Source organism: Cetorhinus maximus, chromosome 12, assembly GCF_964194155.1.
Source record: "Cetorhinus maximus chromosome 12, sCetMax3.hap1.1, whole genome shotgun sequence".
Lineage (NCBI taxonomy): Eukaryota > Metazoa > Chordata > Chondrichthyes > Lamniformes > Cetorhinidae > Cetorhinus > Cetorhinus maximus.
The window spans coordinates 24,600,577-24,628,405 of NC_135890.1; the positions used below are offsets into that span (position 1 = coordinate 24,600,577).

Below are 27,829 nucleotides of genomic sequence, written 5' to 3' on the forward strand. Positions count from 1 at the left end.
TCTTAAATGAGAGACCCTTAATTTTGAAGCTGTGCCTCCTACTTCTAGATTCCCCCAGGAGAGGAAACATTTTCTCAGCATCTACCCTGTCAAGCCCCTCAGAATCTTATATGTTCCAATAAGATCACCCCTCATTCATCTAAACTCTAATGAGTACAGGCCCAACGTGCTCAGCCTTTGCCCATAAGACAACCCCTTCATCCCATGAAGCCCAGTGAACCTTCTCTGAACTGCTTCCAATCCAAGTATATCCCTTCCTTAAGTAAGGAGACCAAAACTGTACACACTACTCCAGATGTGGCCTCACCAATGTCTTGTACAATTGTAGCAAGACTTCCCTGCTTTTATACTTCATCCCCCTTGTAATAACGGCCAACCTTCCATTTGTCTTCCTAATTACTTGCTGTACCTGCGTACTAATTTTTTGCGATTCATAATTGTGATTTCCATTAACTTTTAAAATAATATTTTGTTTACAGTTATAGTAATTTAGCAATATACAGTATTTAAACCTGCAGGATATAATGTTTCAATGTTTTTTTGCTGATGGGGAAGGCCTTACAGAACTTAACTAAAGCTTTTACATTGGTTGCAATGGGAAAAGCTGATTTATTTAATGTTTTATTTATAGTTGCACTTTTCAGGAACACAACTACAACACTAAGCAAGGAATTACTGTATGTTTAAAGCCTTTTAAAAATATATAATCTTTTCCTTGTTAGATATTTTTGTTATATAGTCAAGGAAAGATGTTAAATGGCAATGCCAATACATGTAAGAACGTGTAAGATTGGCTTTTCCCTTTTAAGTATAAAGGGTAAATACTCCACAATTTTTTTTCTCTTTTGTGTTGTGTATTATTACATTGCTTGAAACTGTTGCATGGCAGGAACTGTTGCAAGAAATTGTATTTTTATTTGGTTATTATTTTAGAGGATATTCTAATTAATGTAGTTGAAGAGCTGGCCTGGTAGTGCAACACAAGACTTGTACAAATTCTCCTGTGATTTTTCCACTGAACATTGTTGATTCTTGCCAGCTCAAACGCAGAATTGCCAGACTTGGGTGTGGCATTACTCCTCCAGGTGATTCAATGCACACTGCAACATCCATGGTGCATGTCACATCAGGCAGTTGAAGGATGACCAGAAGTTGCAGATATTTAACCCCTAGAAGAGATAAAAGAAAAGAAGCTTGCATTATTATAGGCATTTGAAATCTCGCCTTTATCCATCACTTTTATCCTCAAGTTGTTGGTTAGCAATAACTATTTTCTCATCTATGTTTATCGAAATGGATCAAATTGATGTACCTTACTTTAGAAGAACATTCCCTACTGCAACAACATGAATCTTTTCCTTTTTCACACCAGTCATTCCTGTGGCATCCTTTGCATCTCTTCTTCTGTCCCCACTTCTCCCTTTGCACCTTCAGTGATCTTTGCACAGTCTGCTAATGTCTCATTTAAACCCATCTCATCACCTTACTTCCTTGGCCTTGCCTTTTGTCCCTTGCGCTGAACTTTTTACTTCTGCTTGCTGTCAGTTGAAATCTCTGCAGTGTCTGGAGATGCTGAATACTGTAAAAGTAGCATGTAAATACAAGTTGTTTGCTGTTTCAACTTCTTTCAGCTGCCATAAAAACCCAGGTCCCAGAGTTGAAAAGATTGCGGTATAACCACCTGCACTTTCAAACATTGCAACTAATTTGCATTAACTCTTTTAATTGTAATAACTGCTAATTAATCAACACTCTTAACAGCCCAACATCTGTAGAAGGTAAAGGCAAAATACTGTGGATGCTGGAAATCCAAAACAAAAACAAAAAATGCTGGAAAAATTCAGCAGGTCTGACAGCATCTGTGGAGAGAAAGACAGAGTTAACGTTTCGAGTCTGTATGTAGAAGGTAATTTTACTTCAGTATATATTGTAGGTGTTTCCCCGAAATGTTGTTTCTCTTCACTGGGTTAGAAATAACTTTACAAAAATAATATTCCACAGTTCAAGATTTGAGTAGTACAGTTGAATAAAATAAAAACATACAAAATAAAATAAGAAAAGATTAGCTGGCTCATCAAGCCTGTCCTGCCCCACATGTTGCAACCTGTCAATGCTATTCTTCTACCAAACTGTCCACCCAAAACTAGCATCTTGCCTGCATCTTACTGCCCTTAATTTCTTAATTCGGACCTATTTCTATTTTTAAATGTAGGCACCAGATGGACCTTTTTCTAGTTCCTGGAAACAGTCCCAAACCTCAGTGAATAACTATGTATATGAACCAGTGGTTCAGAGATGGCTTTGTTTGAGATTGAGATAATGGGAGTAGTGAGGCCAGTTGAAATGGCAAGGTTGAGTGGGTAACCTTGAATTTGAGGTGTTTTATTTGCAGGGGGTTCAAGGAAGGACAGGAGGCAGTGAACCCAGGAGACAAATGAAAGGTGAGTTCAAGTTAAGGAGTTATTCATTTCAGCAGCAGAATGAGGAGCATGGGGACAGCATAAAGTAAATCCACAAGATCGGTCAAGATGAGGGACACGTATAAAATTTTTAAAAATATATTTGCGAATTCATGTCAGGATAGGGTATGTTGCCTTTACTTTAAAAATAGATCTGTTTTAACAGCAGTTTGATGGTTGCCTGTCCAATGTTTAAGAGTAGAAATCTTTAATTCAAGTTGAAAATGGTCTTCCAGCATGGGGAGTGGGGGGAAGAAAGGGAGTGGTGCATTTTACGCGAACTACGAAATTATTGTTGAGCAAGAATGTTGTTTTCCCTTTTTTCTCAACTAAAATGAAGAGTCGATGAGATGTAAAATTTGTACTTGTGTTCCTTTTCTTGTGGTTCAGGTGGATTCTATGATATTCATAATCAAGAAATTATTTTGATGTTCTGACCAAATATTTGATGGATGTTTCCAAAACTAGTGCTGAGATGTTACATAAATGCAGCTCCCTTCATCCTTTTTTCTCTCCTCTGCCCCTCCTGTTAAATTGCAGGCAGGCCATAAATAACATAGATGTATTTTAGAAGACCTCGACCCTTTTATTCTCCCATCAATATTTCTCCAATAAAAAGCATTTAAGCTCCTTGAACCTTCAATAGCTTGAGCACAATATTACAGCATCTTTAGCATTCCTTTTCCCCCTTTAATGTAGCAAGACCCTTTTAGAAAGAAGTACATCAATAATTCTCACAGTTTCCCTAATAAAGAGTGGGATCATAATAGTGTAAAGGGCAGAGAGAGGGAAGAGTTTTTGAATTGTGTCCCAGAGAAATTTCTTGATTTGTATGTTTTCCAGCCCAGTGAGGAAGAAGCATTTCTAGAAATGGTTCTGGAAAATGAGGTGGGTCAAGTGGATTGAGTGTCAATAGGGGAGCATTTAGGGAACAGTGATCATAATATCATAAGATATGGATTAGCTACAGAAAGGGACGAAGAGCAATCTGGAGTAAAAATACTTAATTGGAGGCAGGCCAATTTCTGTGTGTTCAGAAAGGATCTGTGATGTGTAAATTGGAATTAAAATGGGCTGTCTTTAAAGAAGAGATGATTTGCATACAGTTGGCGTACATTCTCATGAGAGAAAAAGGAAGGGCAGCCAAAGCCAGATCTCCCTGAACAACAAAAAAGGTAGAGAGTAAGAAGAAGCTGAGAAAAGATGCATATGACAGATGTCAGGTTGATAATACAAGTGAGTATAAGCTGAATATAGGTAATTCAGAGGGGAATTGGATAAAGAAATATGAGAGGCAAAGGGACCGTATGAGAAGAGACTGGCAGCTGACACAAGGCAATTCAAAAATCTTCTAAAGGCAAATATATAGTAAAGTGGAGGTAAAAGGAGGAGTGGTATTAAAGAGGGACTGAAAAATGGATCTAGACATGAGGCAGAGGACATGGCTGAGGTGCTAAATGAGTACTTTGTAACTGTTTTTACCAAAGAAGATAATGCTGCCAGAGTCATATTGAAAGAAGTAGTTGGGCTACAGGATTGGCATAAAAAAAGGGTAAAGAGCTGTTATCAGGCTGGCTGTACTTCAAGTTGATAAGTCACCAGGGCTGGATGAAATCAAAGCATCCAGACCAGCTGTCTTGTAATTCAATTAAAACACATGCACTGAAACGGCTGCGCACACAGACGGCTGCGCACACAGACGGCCGCGCACACGCACGGCTACGCACACACGCACACGGCCATGCACACCCGCACACAGCCACGCGCGCACGCACACAGGCACACATGCACACGCACACGCGCACACACACGGCCACGTGCGCGCACACACACAGCCACGCACACACGCACATGGCCACGCACACGGCCATGCGCACACACACATGACCACGCACGGCCCCCTACACACACACACACGGGGACACACACACACACGGACACGAACACACACACACACACACGGACAACCACACACACACACGGGTGGACACACAAGGACACGGACGGACGGGCACACACGGACACACACACACACACACCTCTCCCCCCCACTCCTGTGCGTGCGCACAGTCCCCTGCACACACAGAAACTAATCCAGACCCCACTATTAACCTACATTTACAATGAATTACAATAATATTTTGAAAATTATTGTATTTTCATGACAGAAGCTAACAAACGAGTGAATAAAGGCTGTTGTAATTGCATAATTTAACTTGATTTTTTGGAAAGCATTTAATAATGTTTCACAAATGACTTTGTTAGAGAAACATAAGGCTTAGAATTGGTGGTAAATGTATTGATTTGAAATCTTACCTGACAATAAACCAGGCTCATTTTATTGTATGGGACTGGCTCATTATACCCACTTATGGATTCAGTCCAGTTGCACTGTGCGAGGCCCAATATGAGCTTGAAATGGACAGCATTTCTTCCACTCTGGCTCATTTGCAACTTGTGCCAATGTGTCATTGAACATACAAGCTCTGTATGCTATATTTGAAATTTGTAGCTCTTTGTCAATATGCAATTTATTTTTCTACTTCTTGAGCTTTGAGCTGGCCATCCTCCAGTGAGCAGTAGAAGGGGTGATAATGACTGATACTGTGTTGAATAAAAACACAAACTGTAATAAAAGACATAATAAATATGTTATATAATATACTCCATCTTATTCTTAATTATTCAAAGCAAGGGTAATGCTAAGAAAGTAGAATTGCAGACAGCGTCTACTCCTAATTCAAATGATCATACCCAGGGTGCTGGTAAAAATAGCAGTTATTTTGATGTCTAGTTATATTATTCAATATGTCATTCAAGGAAAGTACCAGGCTGAATGCAAATAACTGGAGAGTTTGAGAGCAATTTACTTCAGTCGCAGCCAGGTTGAGCAAGATAGAGATGTGAATCAAAAAAGAGAATGAGACATGTTTTGCTGTGAAAATAATGGTTAAGCTAATAGCATTATTACCACACATGCAGAGTTGAAAGTGAAAATCTGGAAGTTGCTGTCTGATATGCAGCGCCTCTCCATAAGGTGCATGTAAACAGCATTTTGTTCCCTATTCAAATATATTGACAGTATGAAGTTCTGTCCTATAGGCCATAGGTATGGACTAAAATTGCAATAAGAAAATTGGAGTTTGGCTGTTCCAGATTATGTACCTTTTTAATGGAGTAAGAATTGCTGCCAAACAACCTCTCAGCACTGAAAATTAACTTTTGCAAGCCTGGACTGTTAGGAAATAGAGATAGCTTTAAGTAACATGTGCATTTGGAGGTCTTAGGAGTAAAGTATATCTTTTAAGTTTAATTTATATTTGTGTGTTTGTGGGTTAAAAGGACGAAACTTGAGTTTGAGGTTTAGTTTCATTTTCAAAGATGTCTGCATTTTAATGAGATTTTATGACCTTCGAAGTGGGGAGCTGTGTTATCAAGGGGGCGGGGGTTAGTGGTTTAGGGAAGTTAAAACAAAGGAGAAAAAAACTGTGCTGTTGCCTATCAACAGGGGTCCAGAGAGGGAGGACATACACACACACCGAAAGCAGTTTGAGTTCAGTTGGAAGCAGGTGCCAGGAGAGGCTGGACACAGCAGAGGGAACTGCAAGGAGCAGATTCCAAAAACTAAAGAAGAAAGTCCCCAAATCAGGGGAGTGGAACAGGAAAGGTCCTAAGAAGACCTTCTATCACAGAATTACAGTGCAGAAGAGGCCTTTCGGCCCATCGAGTCTGTACCGACACGTGAGAAATACTTGACCTACATACCTAATCCCATTTACCAGCACCTGGCCCATAGCCTTGAATGTTATGACATGCCAAGTGCTCATCCAGGTGCTTTTTTAAAGGATGTGAGGCAATCCGCCTCTACCACCCTCCCAGGCAGTGCATTCCATAAGACCATAAGACATAGGAGCAGAAATTAGGCCAGTCGCCCATCGAGTCTGCTCCGCCATTCAATCATGGCTGATAAGTTTCTCAACCCCATTCTCCTGCCTTCTCTCCGTAATCTTTGATCCCCATACCAATCAAGAACCTATCTCTCTCGGTCTTAAATACACTCAATGACCTGGCCTTCACAGCCTTCTGTGGCAATGAATTCTATAGATTCACCACTCTCTGGCTAAAGAAGTTTCTCCTCATCTCTGTTCTAAAAGGTCCTTTCTAAAAGACTCTCAGACTGTGCCCTCGGGTCCTAGTCTCTCCTACTAATGGAAACATCTTCCCATCGTCTACTCTATCCAGGCCTTTCAGTATTCTGTAAGTTTCAATCAGATCCCCCCTCATCCTTCTAAACTCCATCGAGTATAGACCCAGAGTCCTCAAATGTTCCTCATACGTTAAGCCTTTCATTCCTGGGATCGTTCTCGTGAACCTCCTCTGGACCCTCTCCAGGGCCAGTACATCCTTCCTGAGATACGGGGCCCAAAATTGTTCACAATATTCTAAATGTGGTCGGACCAGAGCCTTATAAAGCCTCAGCAGCACATCCCTGCTTTTATATTCTAGTCCTCTCGAAATAAATGCCAACATTGCATTTGCCTTCCTAACTACCGACTCAACCTGCAAGTTAACCTTAGGAGAATCCTGGACTAGGACTCCCAAGTCCCTTTGCACTCCAGATTTCTGAATTCTCTCCCCATTTAGAAAATAGTCTATGCCTCTATTCTTCCTACCAAAGTGCATGATCTCACACTTGCCCACGTTGTATTCCATCTGCCACTGCTTTGCCCATTCTCCTAACCTGTCCAAATCCTTCTGCAGCCTCCCCACCTCCTCAATGCTACCTGTCCCTCCACCTATCTTTGTTTCATCTGCAAACTTAGCCAGGATGCCCTCAGTTCCTTCATCTAGATCATTAATGTATAAAGTGAAAAGTTGTGGTCCCAACACTGACCCCTGTGGAACTCCACTAGTCACCGGCCGCCATCCTAAGAAGGACCCCCTTATCCCCACTCTCTGCCTCCTGCCAGACAGCCAATCTTCTATCCATGCTAGTACCTTGCCTCTAACACCATGGGCTCTTATCTTACTGAGCAGCCTCCTGTGCGGCACCTTGTCAAAGGCCTTCTGGAAGTCCAAGTAGATAACATCCATTGGCTCTCCTTTGTCTAACCTACTCGTTACCTCCTCAAAGAACTCTAACAGATTTGTCAGGCAAATGTCCAGACCGTCACCACCCTCTCGGTAAAAAAGTTTTCCCTCACATCCCCCTAAACCTCCTGCCCCTCACCTTGAATTTTTGTCCCCTCGTGACTGACCCTTCAACTAAGGGGAACAGCTGCTCCCTATCCACCCTGTCCATGCCTCTCATAATCTTTTACACCTTGATCAGGTCACCCCTCAGTCTTCTCTGATCCAACAAAAACAACCCAAGTCTATCCAACCTCTCTGCATAACTTAAATGTTTCATCCCAGGCAACATCCTGGTGAATCTCCTCTGCACCCCCTCCAGTGCAATCACATCCTTCCTATAATGTGGCGACCAGAACTGTACATAGTACTCCAGCTGTGGCCTCACCAAGGTTCTATAAAACTCCAACGTGACCTCCCTACTTTTGTAATCTATGCCTCGATTGATAAAGGCAAGTGTGCCATATGCCTTTTTCACCATCCCACTAACATGCCCCTCTGCCTTGAGATCTATGGACACACGCGCCAAGGTCCCTTTGTTCCTCAGAACTTCCTAGTGTCATGTCGTTCATTGAATACTTCCTTGTCAAATTACTCCTTCCAAAGTGTATCACCTCACACTTTTCAGGGTTAAATTCCATCTGCCACTTATCTGCCCACTTGACCATCCCGTCCATATCTTCCTGTAGCCCAAGACACTCAACCTCACTGTTAACCACCCAGCCAATCTTTGTGTCATCCGCAAACTTACTAATCCTACCCCCCACATAGTCATCTATGTCGTTTATATAAATGACAAATAATAGGGGACCGAGCACAGAGCCCTGTGGTATGCCACTGGATACTGGCTTTTCCAGTCTCTAAAGCATCCTTCTGTCATCACCCTCTGTGTCCTACAACTAAGCCAATTTTGAATCCACCTTATCAAATTACCCTGTATCCCATGTGAATTTGCCTTCTTTATAAGTCTCCCATGTGGGACCTTGTCAAAGGCTTTGCTGAAATCCATATAAACTACGTCAACTGCACTACCCTCATTGGGTCACCTCCTCAAAAAATTCAATCAAATTTGTTAGGCATGACCTCCCTCTGACAAAGCCATGCTGACTTTTCCTGATCAAACCTTGCCTCTCCAAGTGGAGATAGATACTCTCCTTCAGAACTTTCTCCAATAGTTTCCCTACCACTGACGTGAGACTCACTGGCCTGTAGCTCCCTGGCTTATCTCTACAACCCTTATTAAATAGTAGAACCACATTAGCTGTTCTTCAGTCCTTTGGCACCTCCCCGTGGCCAGAGAGGAATTAAAAATTTGGGTCAGAGCCTCTGCGATTTCCTCCCTTGCCTCCCTCAGCAGTGTGGGACACAAATCATCCATAACTGCAGATTTGTCCACTTTTAAGCCTGCCAACACCTCCAATACCTTGTCACTCCCTATATCAATTTGCTTAAGAACCTTGCAGTCTCCCTCCCCAAGTTCGAGACCATCATCCTCATTCTCTTGGGTGAAGACGGATGTGAAATATTCATTCAATACTCTAGCAAAACACTTCTAGTCAAAGGAAGAACAGGAATCTGGAAAAGGTCCTGTTCAGTGAAGTTAAGAGTGAGGAACAGAGAAAGGCTCCAAGCTTAAAAGGAGAAGCTGCAGGATGCGAACTTAAAGCAATATAGGCTTGTGAGAACCCAGAAGATCCAAGAAGACAGCTGAAGGCCTGTAATTCTTTACTATGGACATGTGAAGCAGTGGTGCTCTGTTGGCATGGCCGAGTCAATGAGGGAGAGTTTGTCGAAAGAAACTTGAATACAAGTGGTGATCCAAGAAAGCTCAACCCTGAGGCGGACCCTTCTGGAATGCGTCTGAGAGAAAGTGTTGGTTTTGGAAAAGATTCCAACGCGAGTTCTTCAAGAGTGGAGATCAGAAACCCTCATGTGAAAGGCGGAGTTCAGTGAGACAAGTTGGCTCACAGTATGACAAGCATCTGGGAGGAGTTGGTGAGGGATCCATACCATCTGTTTGGGGCGGCATCTGTCACTTGGTTTCAGAGTGTGGTTTGCCTGACCACAGGTCGCTTATTGGTTTACATGGACTGTGTACTTACTGTGGACTTTAGAATATAAGATAGCTTTTGTAACTAGTGTTATCCTTACAACTGTGTATATATTTGTAAAGGCAATGGTGTGGGTGAAGGAGTATTGTAATATAGTTCATCTTTTCTTGTTTAATAAGTGTTTTATTCTTTTGTTAAAAGCTCATCAGCTAACTCCTGTGACTCTGTTTAGCCACTCTCCACATATCTAAACAAAAAAATTAAAGTTTGGATCTATCAAACTGGGTCCACCCTGGATAAGGCTTGTCCAGTAGTAACATCAGCTGGGATCTTAATTGTCATTACATCAGTTTTAAGTTATTGTTGGAGGGTTTTAGAGGAAATATATATAAATATTTTATATTTCTGTTCCATATTTCTCTCTCAATCCAATTTTTTTCTCTTTGGCTTTCTGTACCTGATTTGATGCTGACTTCATTCTAACTTACCATTTTTGGTTCAAACTCTGTGCTGCTCATTTACGATCCTTCAGTCTGATTGGTTAAGGGATAGACAATGGCCTGCCTAGTGCACATAGGTCCCAGATGCCCTGTTTGGATGTTCTGCTGACTGCAATTTGCTTTGCAAAACCCATAGAAAATCTGTTACCAAGTACAAGTCTAATAAATGACGAGTGCTGTTCATTCTTGTCTCAGAGCAAAATCTGGTTCATTGGAACTGACATTGCAATGTAAGTATGTGTTTTCATAGAACTGGAAGAGCCTGCCTTAAAAATACATCTTGGCTGTCTCCTCAACATTAAAAATAAGACCATGTTATCCAGAATTATGACTATTTGGGTCAGCTAATGTACAATCTTTTAAATGTTTCATGTGAATAGTTCAGTGCTGTAATCAATAGCATGTGTGGGTTTTTATGTTCAAGAAGTATTGTACTTTCTGCTTTGGAAGTAAATTTGTATTTATATAATTGAGAAGATTATGTTGAGGCAAACAGCATAAAAGCAGGGAACTTAAGCTATAACAAAACACTAGTTAGGCCACAACTATAATATGTGTAGGGTTCTGGTTGCCACATTACTGGAAGGATGTTATCACAGGGTATAGAGGAGATTTATAAGGATGTTGCTAAGAGTGAAGAATTTTAGTTATGAGGCAAGATTGGATAGGCTGATGTTTTCTTTGGAATGGAGGAGGTTGAGGGCTGAGTTAATTGAGGTGCCTAAAATTATGAGGGGCCTAGATAGAGTGAATAGGAAGGACTTGTTTCCCTCAGCAGATCAATCACCAGGGGCTTGGATTTATAGCAATTGGCAGGTTAATGAGAGGAGAGTTAGGCAGTTAGGCAATGTTTTTCAGAGATTGGTGGAAGCCTGAAACTCACTGCCTGAAAAAGTGGCAGAAGCCCTCATTGCGTTTAAAAAGTACTTGGACATGTGCTTGAAGCACTATGGACCAAGAGCTGAAAAGTGCAATTAGACTGGACAGCTCTTTTTTTGGCTTGTACAAACAGGATGGCCCAAATGGCCTCCCTGTGTGCTGTAAATGTTCTATGTTGCAATGAAATGAATTTTATCTTGATCTTCTGTTTACCAGTTAATTCTGATGGGGACTAACCTTGATTTTAAAAATGTAAAATAAATATGCACTTCAATTACATTAAACAGAGTCTTATTTAGGTACGTGTGCACATGGCTTTATGCAATGTTTATTATGAGACTGCAGACATTGTACGTGCATGATTTTTGACAATGCTGTTGGCCCAGTGTCATTTTAATGCCCTCTGCCTGGTAATGTACACACTACTGAATATACAGCTTACATTAGCGATGGTAGCTGAATGTTTGAATGGATCTAGTATGCTAGCATTGTTGTTATGTTACTGGGTGAGTGATCTAGAGGCTTGCACCAATCCAGCGAAATGAATTCAATATCCCATCATGGCAGTTTGAGAATTTAAATTCGGTTTTGAAAATCTGTAAACAAAAAGCTGGTGTACTGATAAACTAATTTACTCATGTCCTTTAGGGTAGGAAACCTGCTGATATTACCCAGTCTAGCCTAAATATTACTCAAATCCCACAACAATGTGGTTAACTTGTAACTGCTCTCTAAAGCGGTCTACCGAGCCGCTCAGTTACTGAGCATGAGCAATAATTGCTGTCCATGTCACTGACATCCACATCCCAAGAGTGAATTTAAATACATATTTTGGGTTCTTTGCTGTTTAACACAGACCTGAAAAATTTAGATGGATTCCTTTGCTGCTGTGATTGAATAACTGAGCCAGCACTGAAGTATGCTTTATTGCCTTTGTTTGTACCATAGTTGTTGGGCATATTAATGTTAAATAATGTGATGGGGCTTGTTTAGTGGATGGTCAATGCATTTCTGTACTAGATTTGCAATCCACATCAGTAATGTCATTTGTAGGATGACTAGAGTTGCAATGTTCTGTCCAAATATTTGAGGAAGATTCCACTATAGAAATATTTGGTACAGTACAAACCTAGATTTTTTTTCAAATCAAGAATGTAGCTGTAGGCGTAGGACGCTGAGGTAATTCATAAGATTCATTCAAGTACTGATTCTCTGGGAGATGTAGCTGCAGGCAGCATCTTAATTTGTGCTTATAGCTTTATGTAACATCTCAGCACATGTATTTTCATGTGAATCAGGATTGCAGGATATACTGAAAAGTTGCTTTTTAAAAAACTATCCTGATGTCCTGTTAGGTTACCCATTATTCAAAGCAATCTGACAAAGATAATCTGTCATTTTAAAGATCTAATTTACAGTTCGACGACCTGGTTAATATGAACTTGCAGTAACATAAATGTTAAAATCCTACAAATCATGCTTAAACTAAGATGTTCTGAGAACGCAAGTACTAATTTTATTTTTGCATGACTGAACATTTTGAATAAATCGTAGGAAATGCTTATACTGCATATTGTGATATTTTTTCTGATAACAATACCTAAAGCAGCAAGACTGAGAGCTTAGGTGTTTCATATCATTAAGTTTTGTTGACTTGCTTTTAATGGAGATGACCATTTGATGAAACATGTTATTAATTTTTATACCCATTTATTTGTCAGTTGAACACGGCTTAACTGCCTGTCTTAAGGGCATGCTAGTGTCCTGCAGTTGGCTGCCAGGCATCAGCGCCCTCCAATATTTGCTTCACCTTTCAGAACACTACACAGCCTTTGCTCAGTATCTCTATATTTGCTACGGTTCAGAATGGAAACTTGCTTCTGTCCTTACTTTGTCACATTACATTTTGGTACACTAATGCTCAATCATCACAGTTTTTATATCAGAAAAATCTACATGAATAAATGAATAAGTATCTCTACTCCTGGGACCACATTGGTTATGTAGTCAACATTGCTTATTGTGATCTTTCTATTTCTCTCTGTTTATACTCTATTGTAATAAAAGCAAAAGACTGCGGATGCTGGAAATGTGAAATAAAATGCTGGAAAAAACTCAGCAAACCTGGCAGCATCTGTGGAGAGAAAAACAGTTAACGTTTTGAGCCTGTATGACTCTTCCACAGAGCTGAAGAGAGGTAGAAATGTGTTAGGTTTTATACTTTTGAAGAGAGGGGGGGGAGCAAAATAGAAGGTCATGAATAGGTGGGAGCTCAGGAGAGATTTGACAAGGATGTCATGGACATAAGGCAAAGGAAGTGGTAATGATAGTGGTATAGACAAAGGCAGGTGCTAATAGCATAAAGGTCAGATAGCAGACATGTTAAAAGCAGAACAAGGGTCAGCGCTGTCTGAAAGCAAAACATAAGAACAAGTTACAGACTGGCCATGTGGCGGGAGGGGATTGTGGGGAAAAAAATCAAAATGGAGGACAAAGTTCATGGTCTGAAGTTGTTGAACTCAATGTTATAAGTCCAGAAGGCTGCGAAGTGCCTAATCGGAAAATGAGATACTGTTCCTCCAGTTTGCATTGGGCTTCACTGGAACATTGTAGCGGGGAAAGGACAGAAATGTGGGCATAAGAGCAAATGGTGAATTGAAATGGCAAGTGACAGGAAGGTTGGGGTCATGCTTGCAGACTGAGTGAAGGTGTTCTTCAAAGTGGTCACTCAGCCTGCATTTATTCTCCCAGATGTAGAGGAGACCACACTGAGAGCAGCAAATGCAGTAAACTTAAATTGAACGAAGTGCAAGTGGATTGTCGCTTCACCTGGAAGGTGTATGTGGCTTTGGACGGTGAGGAGGAAGGAGGTAAAGGAGTAGGTGTTACATTTCCAGCGATTGCATGGGAAGGTGCTGTGGGAAGGGGAAGAGGCGTTGGGGATGATAGAGGAGTGGACTAGGCTGTCATGGAGGGAATGTTTCCTACAGAATGCTGGCAGGGGAGGTGAGGGGAAGATGTGTTTGGTGTTGACATCATGCTGGAGTTGACAGAAGGATGCGGAGGATGATCCTTTGAATATAGAGGCTGGTGGGGTGAAAAGTGAGGGCAAGGGAAACCCTATCATGGTTCTGGGAGGGAGGGGAAGGGCTGAGGGCAGAAGTGCAGGAGATGGATCAGACATGGTTGAGGGACCTGTCAACCAGAGTGGGAGGAGAACCTTGGCTCAGGAAAAAGGAAGACGTCAGAAGCGCCATTGTGGAAGGTAGCATCATCAGAACAGATGTGATGGAGGCGGAGAAACTGGAAGAATGGGACGGAGCCCTTACAGGAAGCAGGGTATGATGAGGTATCGTGGAGGTAGCTGTGGGAGTCGGTGGGCTTGTAATGAATATTGGTAGACAGCCTATCATCAGAATTGGAAACAGAGAAGTCAAGGAAGGGAAGGGTCGAAGATGGACCATGCTGTGAAGGTGAGAGAGGGGTGGAAATTGGAAGCCAAGTTTATAAATAATCGCAGCTGTGGTTCAATTGATAGCACACTTGGTGGAATCTGAGGTCAGGATTTTGTAAAATATGGATACAGATGAGTTTATAATGTGAATATTAAAATTTAATTAAAAGCACCTTGGGGCTTTGTTAAAATACAGTCAATAATGTTAAGATGCAATTTTAGTAAAGTTTAGCACTCTCCTTTCACCAATCGGTGGCAAAAAGATTAATTGTATGGAACTTTTTCACAAACGCAAAATTTTCAAATTACTTTATTGCAAACCATATTGCAGCCAGAAGCTCACTGGGAATATTTTAATGAAATGAATATTTACGTAGAATTGATATACTGTAGTGGTATGCTCATCATGCGAAATAGCTCCTGGAAAATGGTGTGTATAGATGGATACGCTTGCAAAAATAATGGTGTTTATTATAGCATTCCACCCTAAATGGAAAAGAGAAGAATATTATAAATTGCATTTAACTTTTGAAAAGAGTTAAAATGGTGTGTGTAGCCATATCATAAAATTCTTGGTTTTACAGTATTTTGTTGTACTGTTGCACTGGCAGTGATAACCATATTGGTGATCGTTCCCTGAGCAGTTGTTCGTAAATGCAAAATCAGTTTCTATGGGAACCATTTGCTGTGCTATTACACATCAGGATATTTAATGCTAGCAGGTACCAACAGTGGACATTTTATCCTTTGTTTTTATTATAGCATGAAAGGTTCATCTTCCTTTATGCTTAGTGATGTTATATAATGATGGAGCATCAAAATTCAATCATTGAAGCACAGCGATGCAGAGCACAATGCCTGTTTGTATGGAGGTTGATGTTTTGGCTTAAAGCTTGTTATACTTATGCACTTTTTTTTTGTAAAAATGGCTATAGGAATCAGGAAATCAAGTGTACATCATTGATCTCGCCTTCAGCTAAAGCTTACAAATGATGGGATTGAAGAGGCTGGCAAACTTTTTTAAATAGCATGCTCTGGTTTAAAAGATCTTACGGAGAGCAATGTAGGATGCAGCTGTTTTTTTTTCAATCAGACCTGTGGTGAAGATCCCTTGAAATCAGTTTTTATTAATTTAAATTTGGGATCCCAGTGGCCTTCCTGCATGCAGCACACCCATGTCAGCTGGAAAAATCTGTCACATTTTCTCATGGAGTCAAAGATTGAAATATTTGACATTTTAGACCGCAGACGTATGAATCTTAAAGCAATGTACTGTAATGCCAATATCATATTTCCTCCTTTTCCCTTCTGTCTCCTCCAAAAACTTCGATAATTTTGAAATCTTCTTAACACAATTATTGTTTACCAATTGAGAAGGGATTCAGCTAAACATCTCTCAACATATTTTTAGGCCTCTATCAATGACAGAATTGTTGAAGCATGATTTCTAGTATATTAGTGTCTGCATGCTATAGAAAAAAAAGCACTTAAACAGGTATGCTTTGAATGTTGTGTCAATACACTTCTGTGACGCTGTTAATAACTTGATCCCAAATCTCATCATCAATATTGCCCTTAGTTGTTTGGAGTGCCACCATTGTGTTAGCCAATGAGGTGGAGGTGTGGCAGGACTTATAGCCAAACAGTGAATTTTGCCAAATAGCAAACGATGTTTATTTACTCAGAAAACAAATTTCTACTCACTTATTCGCATTGTAAATTTACTTTCTTAAACGCCTTCTCAAATTTCTCGGCTCCGTTTTCAAAGGAGGAAAAAAAAATGCCTAAAAGGCTGGTGTATGAAAGTTTCACACATTTACCATTTGTGATAACGTTGAATGCCATTCTGCAATTGACCGCTTGAAGTTTGAGTCTCCAGTATTGATTCTTGCCATATGGACAAACACGTGGTCATCGCTTGCTGTCAAGTATCCACCTTTGTTCTGTGCTCTTTTTCTATACAAGATGACTTCACAAGAGAATTTTGCTAGTTTGTGGGTCCGACATTTTTATCAAATTAATTTTTCCCATATACTCCACTCTTGAAAGCAGTAAACTCATGTTGGAGTATGGGCTCAAGGTGGCCATCTTCCTTGTTCAAGTGCCGTCCTTAGGTGTGAACGCAGACAATCATGTTGCTGGACTCTTCAGCTCTTGTGCCATCACAACTGAACCTGATCCAATCCACTTCAAAATCCATATATCGGTGGATTCCTCAAAAGTGGTCCCTGAATCAGGGAAGTAACCATGGATGCCTTTCTTTTTCCTAGCCTGGGATTGCTGAAGTCTGTTTGGCACCAGTGGCAGAGAGATGCACTATCAGTTTAAACAGTATAGACCAGGGATTGTATCTAGGACTCTCCTGGTTTGTATGTCTCAGTATCACACAAGGTGATGAACTTAGCACTGACCCAGTATAAGATCTAAAACTATATAAGCTTTATATGATAAATCATGTGTAAAGGATTTTAGAATTGCCTGGTTTTAATCTAATATTGAATGTGAAATGAATTGTATCCTGTTGAGGTTCATTTCTTTATAAATCTCAGATTAAAAAAGCATTGTAACTTTTCATGCATAACATTTTAAAGAGTCCTTCCTCATTTTTCTGTTCTTTTCCCTCAAGGCCAGAGGCTCAACAGAAAGCTCCTGCAGCTCCCCCTCCTCCTCCACCGCCTCTACCGGAGCCTGTTCCTCCAGAACCTGAGGAGGAAATCCTTGGATCTGATGATGAAGAGCAAGAAGACCCTGCTGACTACTGTAAAGGTAAGCCCCAGTCTACTGAACTATAATCGGGTAAATCTGATCTTTATGGGTGAAGTTGATGTATTGCACAGCTTTCTGGCTGAGATTTATTTTGTTTTTGTGTCTACTTTGAGTTTTTACTGGTGTGCTAGAGAATACGTCCATGTGCTGTTGAATTTGGAACAACATTTAGTGAGTAATATAAAATATATACTCTTAAAAGTTTCAAGATCACCTTGGTACTATTTCAAGAGAGAAGAGGAACAGAAGTTTAAACATTTCCTTTCAGATTAAAGCATTGTAAATATTTTTGTAATACAAAACAGCTGTTTCAGGTTAATTTTACTTGGACAAAATGTACTGTGTATGTTCTTGTATGTATATGTATATATATATATATATATATATATATATATATGGTCATATAATGAATGACTCAACCGGGAAAAGTCACAAAAAATTGTATTTCCTGAAAAGCACTACTTCAAACTACAAGGATTTCACAGACATGGTTTGTGGAACGCCTTTTCCACCTTAACTTGATTAGGTATCACAGCTAGAGGAAATAGAATTGTGTAATTTTGAAGATTAAGAAGAAATGTACCTGTCCCCAGGATATCTTGAAAGACTTCACATCAATGGATTATTTTTAAGGTGCAATCAGTGTTAAGTAAATAAATCAAATAGGTAATTACATTAGCCAATTTACTTGTAGCAAGGCCCCACAAACAGCAGATGATTAATAATGATTGATTAATGATCAGATAATCTGTTTTTGGTGGTAATGGTTGAGGGAGAAATATTGCCCAAGAAACTGGAAGAACTCCCTCATCTTATTTGTAGAGTACCATAGGTTCTTTTTTCATACACCTGAGTACTTGGGGCTGTGGTTTAACTTCTCACCCAAGCAACAGCACTGATGAAAATGTTGTATAAACTCATTGCTGCCAAAGGTCAGCCTAAATGATGTGCTCAAACTTGTATGGGATGTAAACTCGCAACCTGACAGGCAAGAGTGCTCTTGACTTAATCAAGCTTACACTTGATTGCCTTCAAGGAAAAGCTGGCAGCATCTTCGGTTACAAAGATTGATAATTATTTGAGTTTTTATTTTTACATTGTTTTCATTGCATAATCTATTTCTAAACACTGTGATTTCTGTGTAGCATTTTATTTTAAAAACAGCTTGACTTCTTTGTTGATTCTTGTAAATTATTTGTTGCATCAGTGGTAAAGTACCTGAAGCCCCTGATTGCTGTTTAAAAACATTTGGCTATTGGGCATAATCTCTTCCTTCAGTTCTAGTTTTTATGTTAATAGGGCTAACATCCAAGGCACAATGCATCCAGTTGTTTGGGAAATATGAATAATATATGCTTTCAAATGTCTCTTTCTTTCTCCAATTTTCTCTGTTTCTACTTTGTCTCCTATCACCCCTCATGCCCCCTCCAGGCTCATCTTGTCCACCTTCTGCTCTCTCAACCCTATTCCCATAAACTGCTGACCACCCAACTTCCCCTCCTGGTCCCTGTGTTAGCTGATATTAGTAACTGTTGCCTCTTTTCAAGTTCTGTTCCTCTATCCTTTAGAGCTCTGTCATCATCCCTCTCTTCAAAAAAACCAACCCTTGAGCCCACTGTCCTTGCAAGCTAATACCCCACTTCCAAATTCCCTTCCCTCTTAAGCTCTTGAACGTGTTGTTGCTTCCCAAAGCCATGTCCATCATTCCTAGAATTCCATGTTTGAATCCCTCCAATCAAGTTTTTACCTCTGCCACAGTGCCAAAACAGCTTTTATCAAAGTCACAAAATAACATCCTGTGTAACTGTCACAAAGGTAAACTATCCCTCCTTGTCCTTCTCAACCTGACTACAACCTTTAACACCACTGACCACACTATCCTCCTTCAACACCTCTCCACTGTCACCTAGCTTGGTGGGACTGCTCTCACCTGCTTTCATTCTGATCCATCTAATGGTAGCCAGATTATTACTTGCAATGGTTTCTTCTCCCATTGACATGCCATTACCTCTGGTATCCCCCAAGGATTTTTTCTTGACCCCCTCCTATTTCTGATCTATGTGCTGCTTCTCAGCGACATCATCCAAAAGCACAGCATTAGTTTTCACTTGTATGCTGCCAACTCTTGAAGACCACACTATTGCTAAATTATGAGACTGCAAATCTGACATCCAGTACTGGATAAGCAGAAATTTCCTCCAATTAAACTTTGGGAAGACTGAAGCCATTGTTTTGGGCCTCCTCTCAAACTCCATTCAAGGGCTACTGACTCTATCCCTCTCCCTGGCTACTGTCTATGACTAAACCAGACTGTTCGCAACCTTGGTGTCATTTGATCCCAAGATGAGCTTCTGACCACGTATTTGCGGTATCACTAAGGCTGCCCATTTCCACTTCTGGAGCGTCACCCTACTTGGCCCCTTGCTTAACTCATCTGCTGCTGAAACCCTCATTCATGCCTTTGGTACTTCTGGACTTGACTATTCCAATGCACTTCTGGCTGACCTCCCACAGTCTAGCTCCTGTAAACTTGAAGTCAGCCAAAATTATGCTTACAGACTGCTCCTTGTTTGCACCAAACCCCATTCATATATCACCCGTATTCACTGATCTACATTGACTCCCAGCTGTGCAATGTCTGAATTTTAAAACTCGCACCCTTGTTTTTAAAGCCCAACCTGGTTTCATCCCTTCCTACCTCTGTAACCTCCAGCTATATATCTTAAAGGGTTTTTTTGCCACTTATTGACTGTTTTATTAGATTCATTGCTGTTGAAATGGTTAAATCTGTTCAAAGTATGGTTTGCAAGTCTAATATGGCATATAGAATTTTGAGTTCCCCATTTAGAAGATCAAATTTTGTTGATTTTATGAAGCCTTTCTTTGTCGGCTGAGAAGTGGCAGTTGATAATCAAAAATTGTAATATTTAAGGTATATGATTTAAGGTACCTGGCTCAATCTTCATGTAGTCTTTGGCGGGGAGGGATTGTTTGGTGGGGAGGGATTAAATACAGTTCATTAGGAGATTGGAACCTAAAGAGCTAAGCCTTTGTGTAAAATTTTGCGGTAAACCTGATGATCGACAGGACCGGAAGGGCACATAAATAGTACTAAGGAATGGATGAGAAAGGCCTGGAACACAATCCAACATCAGGATTGAATGTAAAAACGTCTGACAACAGGTCTGGCACCCACAGGAGGAGGATTTAAATTAGTGGGAGCAATTAAGGGAAGCTAAGCAACAAATGCCTTAATGGAAACTTTTCACAATAAGGAGGCCCCATTTGAATAAACATCAACCCCTGATAGAAGTCAGTCATTTGAAATGATAGTTGTTGCTTTTCATTGTTACAGTTCTATTCAATATAAGTATAGAAAAGTTTAAGAATCATTCTATGTTTAAAATCAATGCAGCACCATTTTCAGCTAGTAGAGGGTGATGCGTGGCTGTACATCCTTTTTAGAGGGCCTTGATTTTGAAAAATAGATCACCTAATCAAGGATTCATTGATTTCTACAAGGCCTGTGTGAAGATGGTGTTGGAAGGTAAATATCAGCTGGCAAAACAACACCTGACTAGGGAACACACTACTCAAAGAAACATGATTACAATAAAAGAAACAAATGTAATTTGATATTCGCAATTCTATAAGATTAAGGACACACCTTAAATCAGACATTGTACTAGGTACAGGGCTAAGTGAGCCTCTTTTCAAAATGGTCTCTATGGGTGCTCAATAATTCTTGGACACAAATTAATAGACTTCTGAGGTTACTGAGAGACATGCTGATTGAAGTCCGTCAGGTCTGTGGTCCTCTCCATACTGGAAATGTAAGTTTTTGGAGGAATTGATAGGGAGGCACCACAAAATACTTAGATTCCTCCCAAATGGGGAACATTTTTATCTCCCCAGTACTCCCAGCTTCAGAGCCAATCCTTTCAAACCCTGAGACTTTGCCGTACCATCCCAGTGCTACCAGATCCTATTTCATCACGACCCCACCCCTTCCCCAGTTCTGACAAACTTCTCTTCATTGCTCAATGACACCAACATTCCAGTGATTAGCATTAGAAGCTGTTCAGAGAAAGTGCACTCAACTGATTCCTGAGATGAAGGGATTGACTTATGAGGAAAGATTGAGGAGGTTGGGCCTATACCCATTAGAGTTTAATAGAATGAAAGTGAAATTATTGAAACATATAAGATCCTGAGGGGACTTGACAGGGTGGATGCTGAGAGGATGCTTCCCCTTGTGGGGGAATCTAGAACAAGGGGACACAGTTTAAAAATTAGGGGTCTTCCATTTAAGACTGAGTTGAGGAGATTTTTTTCTCTGAGAGCCATTATTCTGTGGAATTCTCAGCCCCGGAGAGCAGTGGAGGCTGTGTCATTAAGTATATTCAAGGCTGAGTTAGTTAGATTTTTGCTCTACAAGGGAGCCTAGGCTAATGGGGGGCAGGCAGAAAAGTGAAGTGGATCGATAAGATCTGTCATGATCTTATCAAATGGCAGAGCAGGCTCGAGGAGCTGAATGGCCTACTCCTAATTCTTGTGTTATTGTCTAAGTCTTTTAACATGCAATATATTATTTTTACTACTGAGGGGATGCTGTGGGTAAGCAGGCCTATCACGTTATGGTCAGGCTGTCTATTTGCGTGAAGTAAATATAGCCTGAACTAAATCTGAATTGTATTTGCTACACGGTGAGGGAAGTTTGCAGATTGAAAGGTGTTCATAAATTTGCTGCTCCAGGCCAGGAGAAAATGCAATAAAATCACTGCCTTTCTATCTTCTAAAGCTTTGAAGTGTGACTGTGCTTTCAAAAAATTATATAAATTGATACAATGACAATGGAGTTGATGTGGGAAATAAAACTTTTCTCAAAATTCTTTCTGCTTTCCCACTGTAATTTTTTTGCATACCTCAGTATCTTGCTGTTAATTTTCCAATCTTTTTATTCTCATTTTGCTCTGGATAATTGCCTCTCACTTTTCTCACCATGGCATCTGTATATTTGTGTCCAACTTTTTTTTTGGCCTGGACTTGACACTCAAGGACCCCTGCGAAAAACTGAGAGATCTTGGGAGTGGAGCACCCATGAGTACTTTCCAGGGTTGGGGGTGGCAAAGAGCATTGGGAGGAAGGATTTGAGGCTTCACAATATTGGGATCTTGAAATAAAAAGAAAGGGGTGGTGGCAGAAGGAGGCCAAGATGGAAGACGACTAAAGAGCCATGGCGACCAGCTCCAGCAATGTGCTGCCATGCTCAGCATGAACAGGCTGTGATTATCTACGGTGACTCCGGATGGCTGTATCTCTATCCCTCCAGGCTATCAAATCAGGTGGGGTTGGTGGCACCTGTTTTTAAGTAGGGTTATTTTGTTTGCGGGGTGGGGAGCCAAGGCCTGGTGCGGTGTGAGGCTGCCTGGAGGGCATGGGGAGTGAGAGGATTTCATTGACCCTGGGAGCTGCTCTTTGGAGTCAGAAAGGGGGGCCCTTTTCTCCAACAACCCGCGGAGTTGTTCTCCCGGTACTGCAGATCCATCTGGGACCAAACCGAGGCCTCTTGTGCCTGGAGGAGGCCTCACTGCTTAATCAAGGGCCACATGTTTTCTGGCCTTGTTTTTAGCACTGAGTGAGGAGCTATCTGGGGTATCTAGTGTCATAGTAAGAGGTTATTATTTTGGGATTTTGCTTTGGTGAGGAGTTGTGATTGTGGGATTGATCACCTTGGTGAGGGGTTTATTCGATGGGTTTTAGTGCGTGGTGGGGTTTATTTGGGGGTATTTAGTGCTGTGGTGTGGTGGGGGTCTTTTTGGGGATTTAGAGCTGTGGGAGAAGTTTATTGGGAATTTAATACTGTAGTGGGGGGTTTAGTGCCCATGGTGAGGGGCTGTTGGTGGGGGGTAGGGTTAGTGCTGTGGTGGGATCCTTTTGGGAAGCTTTTTGTGCTGTGCTGAGGGATTGCTGAGGTGGCTTAGTATTGAGGTATGGGATTTACTGAGGGGGTTAAATTTCTGAGGTGGTGGGCTAGTGAGGGGGTTTAATAAGATCACAAGAAACCGCGGGGAAGCAGTAGCGTAGTGGTAATGTTACTGGACTAGTAATCTAGAGGTCCAGGCTAATACTCTGGCAGCACGGGTTCAAATCCCACCACAGCTTCTGATGGAATTTAAATTCAGTTAATAAATCTGGAATTATAAAAGCTCGTCTCAGCTATAATTACTATGAATCATTGTCGATTGTTGTAAAAACCCATCTGGTTCACTGTTCTTTAATAAGGAAGGTAATCTGCCATCCTTACCTGGTCTGGCCTATGTGTGACTCCAGATCCAGAGAAATGGCCTTGCAAACCTCTCAGTTGTATCAAACCGTTGTGAAGTATTAAAAAAGGAATGAAACCGGATGGACCCTTGGTATCGACCTAGGCATCAGAAATGACAATGGCACACCCAGCCCTGTCAACCCTGAAAAGCCCTTACTAACATCTGGGGGCTTGTGCCAAAATTAGGAGAGCTGTCCCACAGACGAGTCAAGCAATAGCCTGACAAAATCACACTCACAGAATCATACCTTACAGACAATGTTGTAGGCGCCACCATCTCAATCCCTGGTTATGTCTCATGGATAGACCCACCAGAAATGGCGGCACAGTGGTATACAATCAGGAGGGAGTCCTCAACACTGTCTCTAGACCCCATGAAGTCTCATGGCATCAACCTCCTGCTGGTTACCATCTACTGTTCCCCTTCCCCACCTCCCCCACCCCCTCAGCTGATGAATCAATACACCTCCATGTTGAGCACCACTTGGAGGAAGCACTCAGGGTGGCAAGAGAGTGTACTCTGGGTGGGGGACTTCCATGTCAATCACCTAGAGTGGCTCAGTCACACCACTGCTGACCAAGCTGGCCGAGTCCTAAACGACATAGCTGCTAGACTGGGGCTGTGGCAGGTGGTGAGGAGCCAACGAGAGGGAAAAACATATTTGACATCATCCTCACCAATCTACCTGTCGCAGATGCATCTGTCCATGACAATACTTGTAGGAGTGACCACCGCACAGTCCTTGTGAAGACCAAGCCCCGCTTTCGCATTGAGCATACCCTCCATCGTGTTGTATGGCGTTACCACTGTGCTAAATGGGATAGATTTCAAACAGATCTAGCAACTCAAAACTCGGCATCCAAGAGGCACTGTGGGCCATCAGCAACAGCAGAATTGTATACAACCACTATCTGTAACCTCATGGCCCAGCATACTCACCACTCTACCATTACTATCAAGCCAGGGGATCAACCCTGGTTCAATGAAGGGTGCAGGAGGGCATGCCAGGTGCAGCACCAAGCATGCCTAAAAATGAGTTGCCAGCCTGGTGAAGCTACAATACAGGAATACTTGCATGCCACACATCGTAAGCAGCAAACAGCTAATTGATCCCACAAACAACGGATCAGATCTAAGCTCTGCAGTCCTGCCATGTCCAGTCGTGAATGGTGGTGGACAATTAAACAACTCACTGAAGGAGGAAGCTCCACAAATATCCCCATCCTCAGTGATGGGGGAGCTCAGCATATTAGTGCAAAAGAGAAGGTTGAAGTATTTGCAACCATCGTCAGCCAGAAGTGCCGAGTGGATGATTCATCTTGGTCTCCTCCAGAGGACCCCAGCAGTACGTATGCCAGCCTTCAGTCAATTTGATTCACTCTGCATGATATCAATAAATGGCTGAAGACACTGGATACTGCAAAGACTATGGGCCCTGACAACATTCCGGCAATAGTACTGAAGACTTGTGCTCCAGAACTAGCCACTCCCCTAGCCAAGCTGTCCCGGTACAGCTACAACACTGGCATCTACCCGACAATGTGGAAAATTGCCCAGGTGTGTCCTGTGCATAAAAGGCAGGAGAAATCCAGCATAACTAATTTCTGCCCCATCGGTCTACTCTCGATCATAGCAAAGTGATGGAAGGGGTCATCGAACCCTATCAAGCGGCACTTAGCAATAACCTGCTCACTGACACTTAGTTTGGGTTCTACCAGGCCCATTCAGCTCCTGACCTCATTACAGCCTTGGTCAAAACATGGACAAAAGAGCTGAACTCCAGAAGTGAGGTGAGAGTGACTGCCCTTGACATCAAGGCAGCATTTGAACGAGTGTGGCATCAGGAAACCCTAGCAAAACTGGAGTCAATGCAAATCGGGGGAAAACTCTCCACTGGTTGGAGTCATAACTAGGATGAAGGATGCTGGTTATGATTGCTAGAGGCCAATCATCTCAGTCCCCGAACACCACTGCAGTAGTTCCTCGGGGCAGTTGCCCGAAGCCCATCCATCGTCAGCTGCTTTATTAATGATCTTCCCTTCACCATAAGGTCAGAAGTGGGGATGTTTGCTGATGATTGCATTATATTCAGCACCATTCACAACTCCTCAGATACTGAAGCAATCCCTGTCCATATGCAGCAAGACCTGGACAACATTCAGGCATGGGTTGAAATGTGGCAAGTTACTTTTATGCCACATAAATGCCAGGCAGTGACCATCTCCAAGAAGAGAGAATCCAACCATCTCCCCTTGACATTCAATGACATTACCATTGCTGAATCCTACACTATCAACACCCTGGGGGTACCACTTACCAGAAACTGAACTGGACCAGCCATATAAATACTGTGGCTGGAAGAGCAGGTCAGAGGCTAAGAATTCTGAGATTAACTCACCTCCTGACTTCCCAAAGTCTGTCCATCATCTACAAGGCACAAGTTTGGAGTGTGATGGAATATTCTCCACTTACCTGGATGAGTGAAGTTGACATCCAGGACAAAGCAGCCTGCTTGATTGGCACCCCATTTAACACCTTCAACATTCATTTCCTCCACCACTGGCGCACAGTGGCAGCAGTGTGATCTACAAGATGCACTGCAGCAACTCACCAAGGCTCTGTCGACAACACCTTCCAAACATGAAGGTGGTGGTGAGCCAGTGTCTTGAACTGCTGCAGTCCATGTGGTGTAGGTACAGCCATTTTTAAAACATTCGTTCATGAGATGTGGGCATCGCTGGTTAGGCGAGCATTTATTGCCCTTGTTCAGAGGACATTTCACTGTTCAGAGGGCACTTAAGAGTTAACCACATTTCTGTGGGTCAGGAGTCACATATAGGCCAGACTAGGTAAGGATGGCGGATTTTCCTCTCTAAAGGGCATTAGTAAACCAGGTGGGTTTTTAAGGCAATTGACAATGGTTTCATTGTCATCATTAGAATTAATTCCAGATTTTTTTATTGAATTCAAATTTCAAAACCCGGGTTCCCAGAGCATTACCCTCGGTTTCTGGATTACTAGTCAAGAAAATTGGTGGGGTGGTAAATAGTGAGGAGGATAGCCTTAGATTACAGGATGATATAGACAGGCTGGTCAGATGGGCTGATCAGTGGCAAATGGAATTTAATCCGGATAAGTGGGAGGTGATGCACTTGGGAAGGACAAACAAGGCACGGGAATACACGATGAATGGTATGACCCTGGGAAGTACTGGGGATCAGAGGGACCTTGATATGCATGTCCACCGGTCCCTTAAAGTAGCGGGACAGTTAGATAAGGTGGTTAAGAAGGCATATGGAATACTTGCCTTTATTAGACGAGGCATAGAATATAAGAGCAGGGAGGTTATGCTGGAATTGTACAAAGCACTGGTTAGGCCACAGCTAGAGTATTGCGTGCAGTTCTGGAATCCGCATTACAGGAAGGATGTGATTGCAATAGAGAAAGTGCAGAGGAGATTTACTAGGATGTTGCCTGGGCTGGAGAGTTTTAGTTATGAAGAGAGATTGGATAGACTGGGGTTATTTTCCCTGGAGCAGAGGAGATTGAGGGGGGACATTAAGTTTCAAGGGAGTAAGGCAAGGCTGGATGGCCTCAACTTTAATGCCAGGAGTATTACAGGTAAAACGGATAAGTTAAGATTGAGGATTGACAAGTGGAATTGTGATGTAGTAGCCATCACTGAGACGTAGTTGAGGGAGGGGCAGGATTGGCAGCTCAACATTTCGGGATATAGAATATTCAGGCGAGACAGGGGAGGGGGTAAAAGAGGAGGAGGCATTGCATTATTAGTTAAGGAGTCAGTTACTGCAGTAAGGAGAGATGATATCTTGGAGGGGGCGTTGAATGAAGCTTTTGTGGGTAGAGCTTAGGAATAAAAAAAGGGGCAGCTACATTGTTAGGAGTTTATTATAGACCCTCGGATAGTCAGCAGGAAATCGTGGAGCAAATACGTACACAATTTGCGGAGGTGTGTAAAAACAATAACAATAGGGTAATTATATTAGGTGATCTCAACTTTCCCAACATTAATTGGGATAGACGTAGTGTTAAGGGCTTGGATGGAGTGGATTTCTTGAAATGTGTACAGGAGAACTTTTTAGGTCAATATGCAGAGGGTCCAACAAGGGACGGCGCAGTGCTGGACCTAATTCTGGGGAATGAAGCCAGACAGGTGGCTGAGGTGGTGGTGGGGAAGCATTTTAGTGATAGTGACCAACACATGGTACAGTTTAAATTTCTTATGGACAAAGAAGTTGCA

At 41.8% G+C, this 27,829-nt stretch overlaps 1 protein-coding gene across 6 annotated transcripts in view; it reads left to right on the forward strand.

Annotated features, from left to right (window-relative positions):
- Positions 1-27,829, forward strand: part of srpk2 (SRSF protein kinase 2) — a 252,861-nt gene that overhangs the window by 117,408 nt on the left and 107,624 nt on the right. For all 6 annotated transcript variants that reach the window (XM_078553211.1, XM_078553207.1, XM_078553206.1 and 3 more), the window contains one exon: positions 17,100-17,239. In XM_078553211.1, the coding sequence (XP_078409337.1) occupies positions 17,100-17,239 (140 nt within the window). The remainder of the gene's footprint in view (positions 1-17,099; positions 17,240-27,829) is intronic.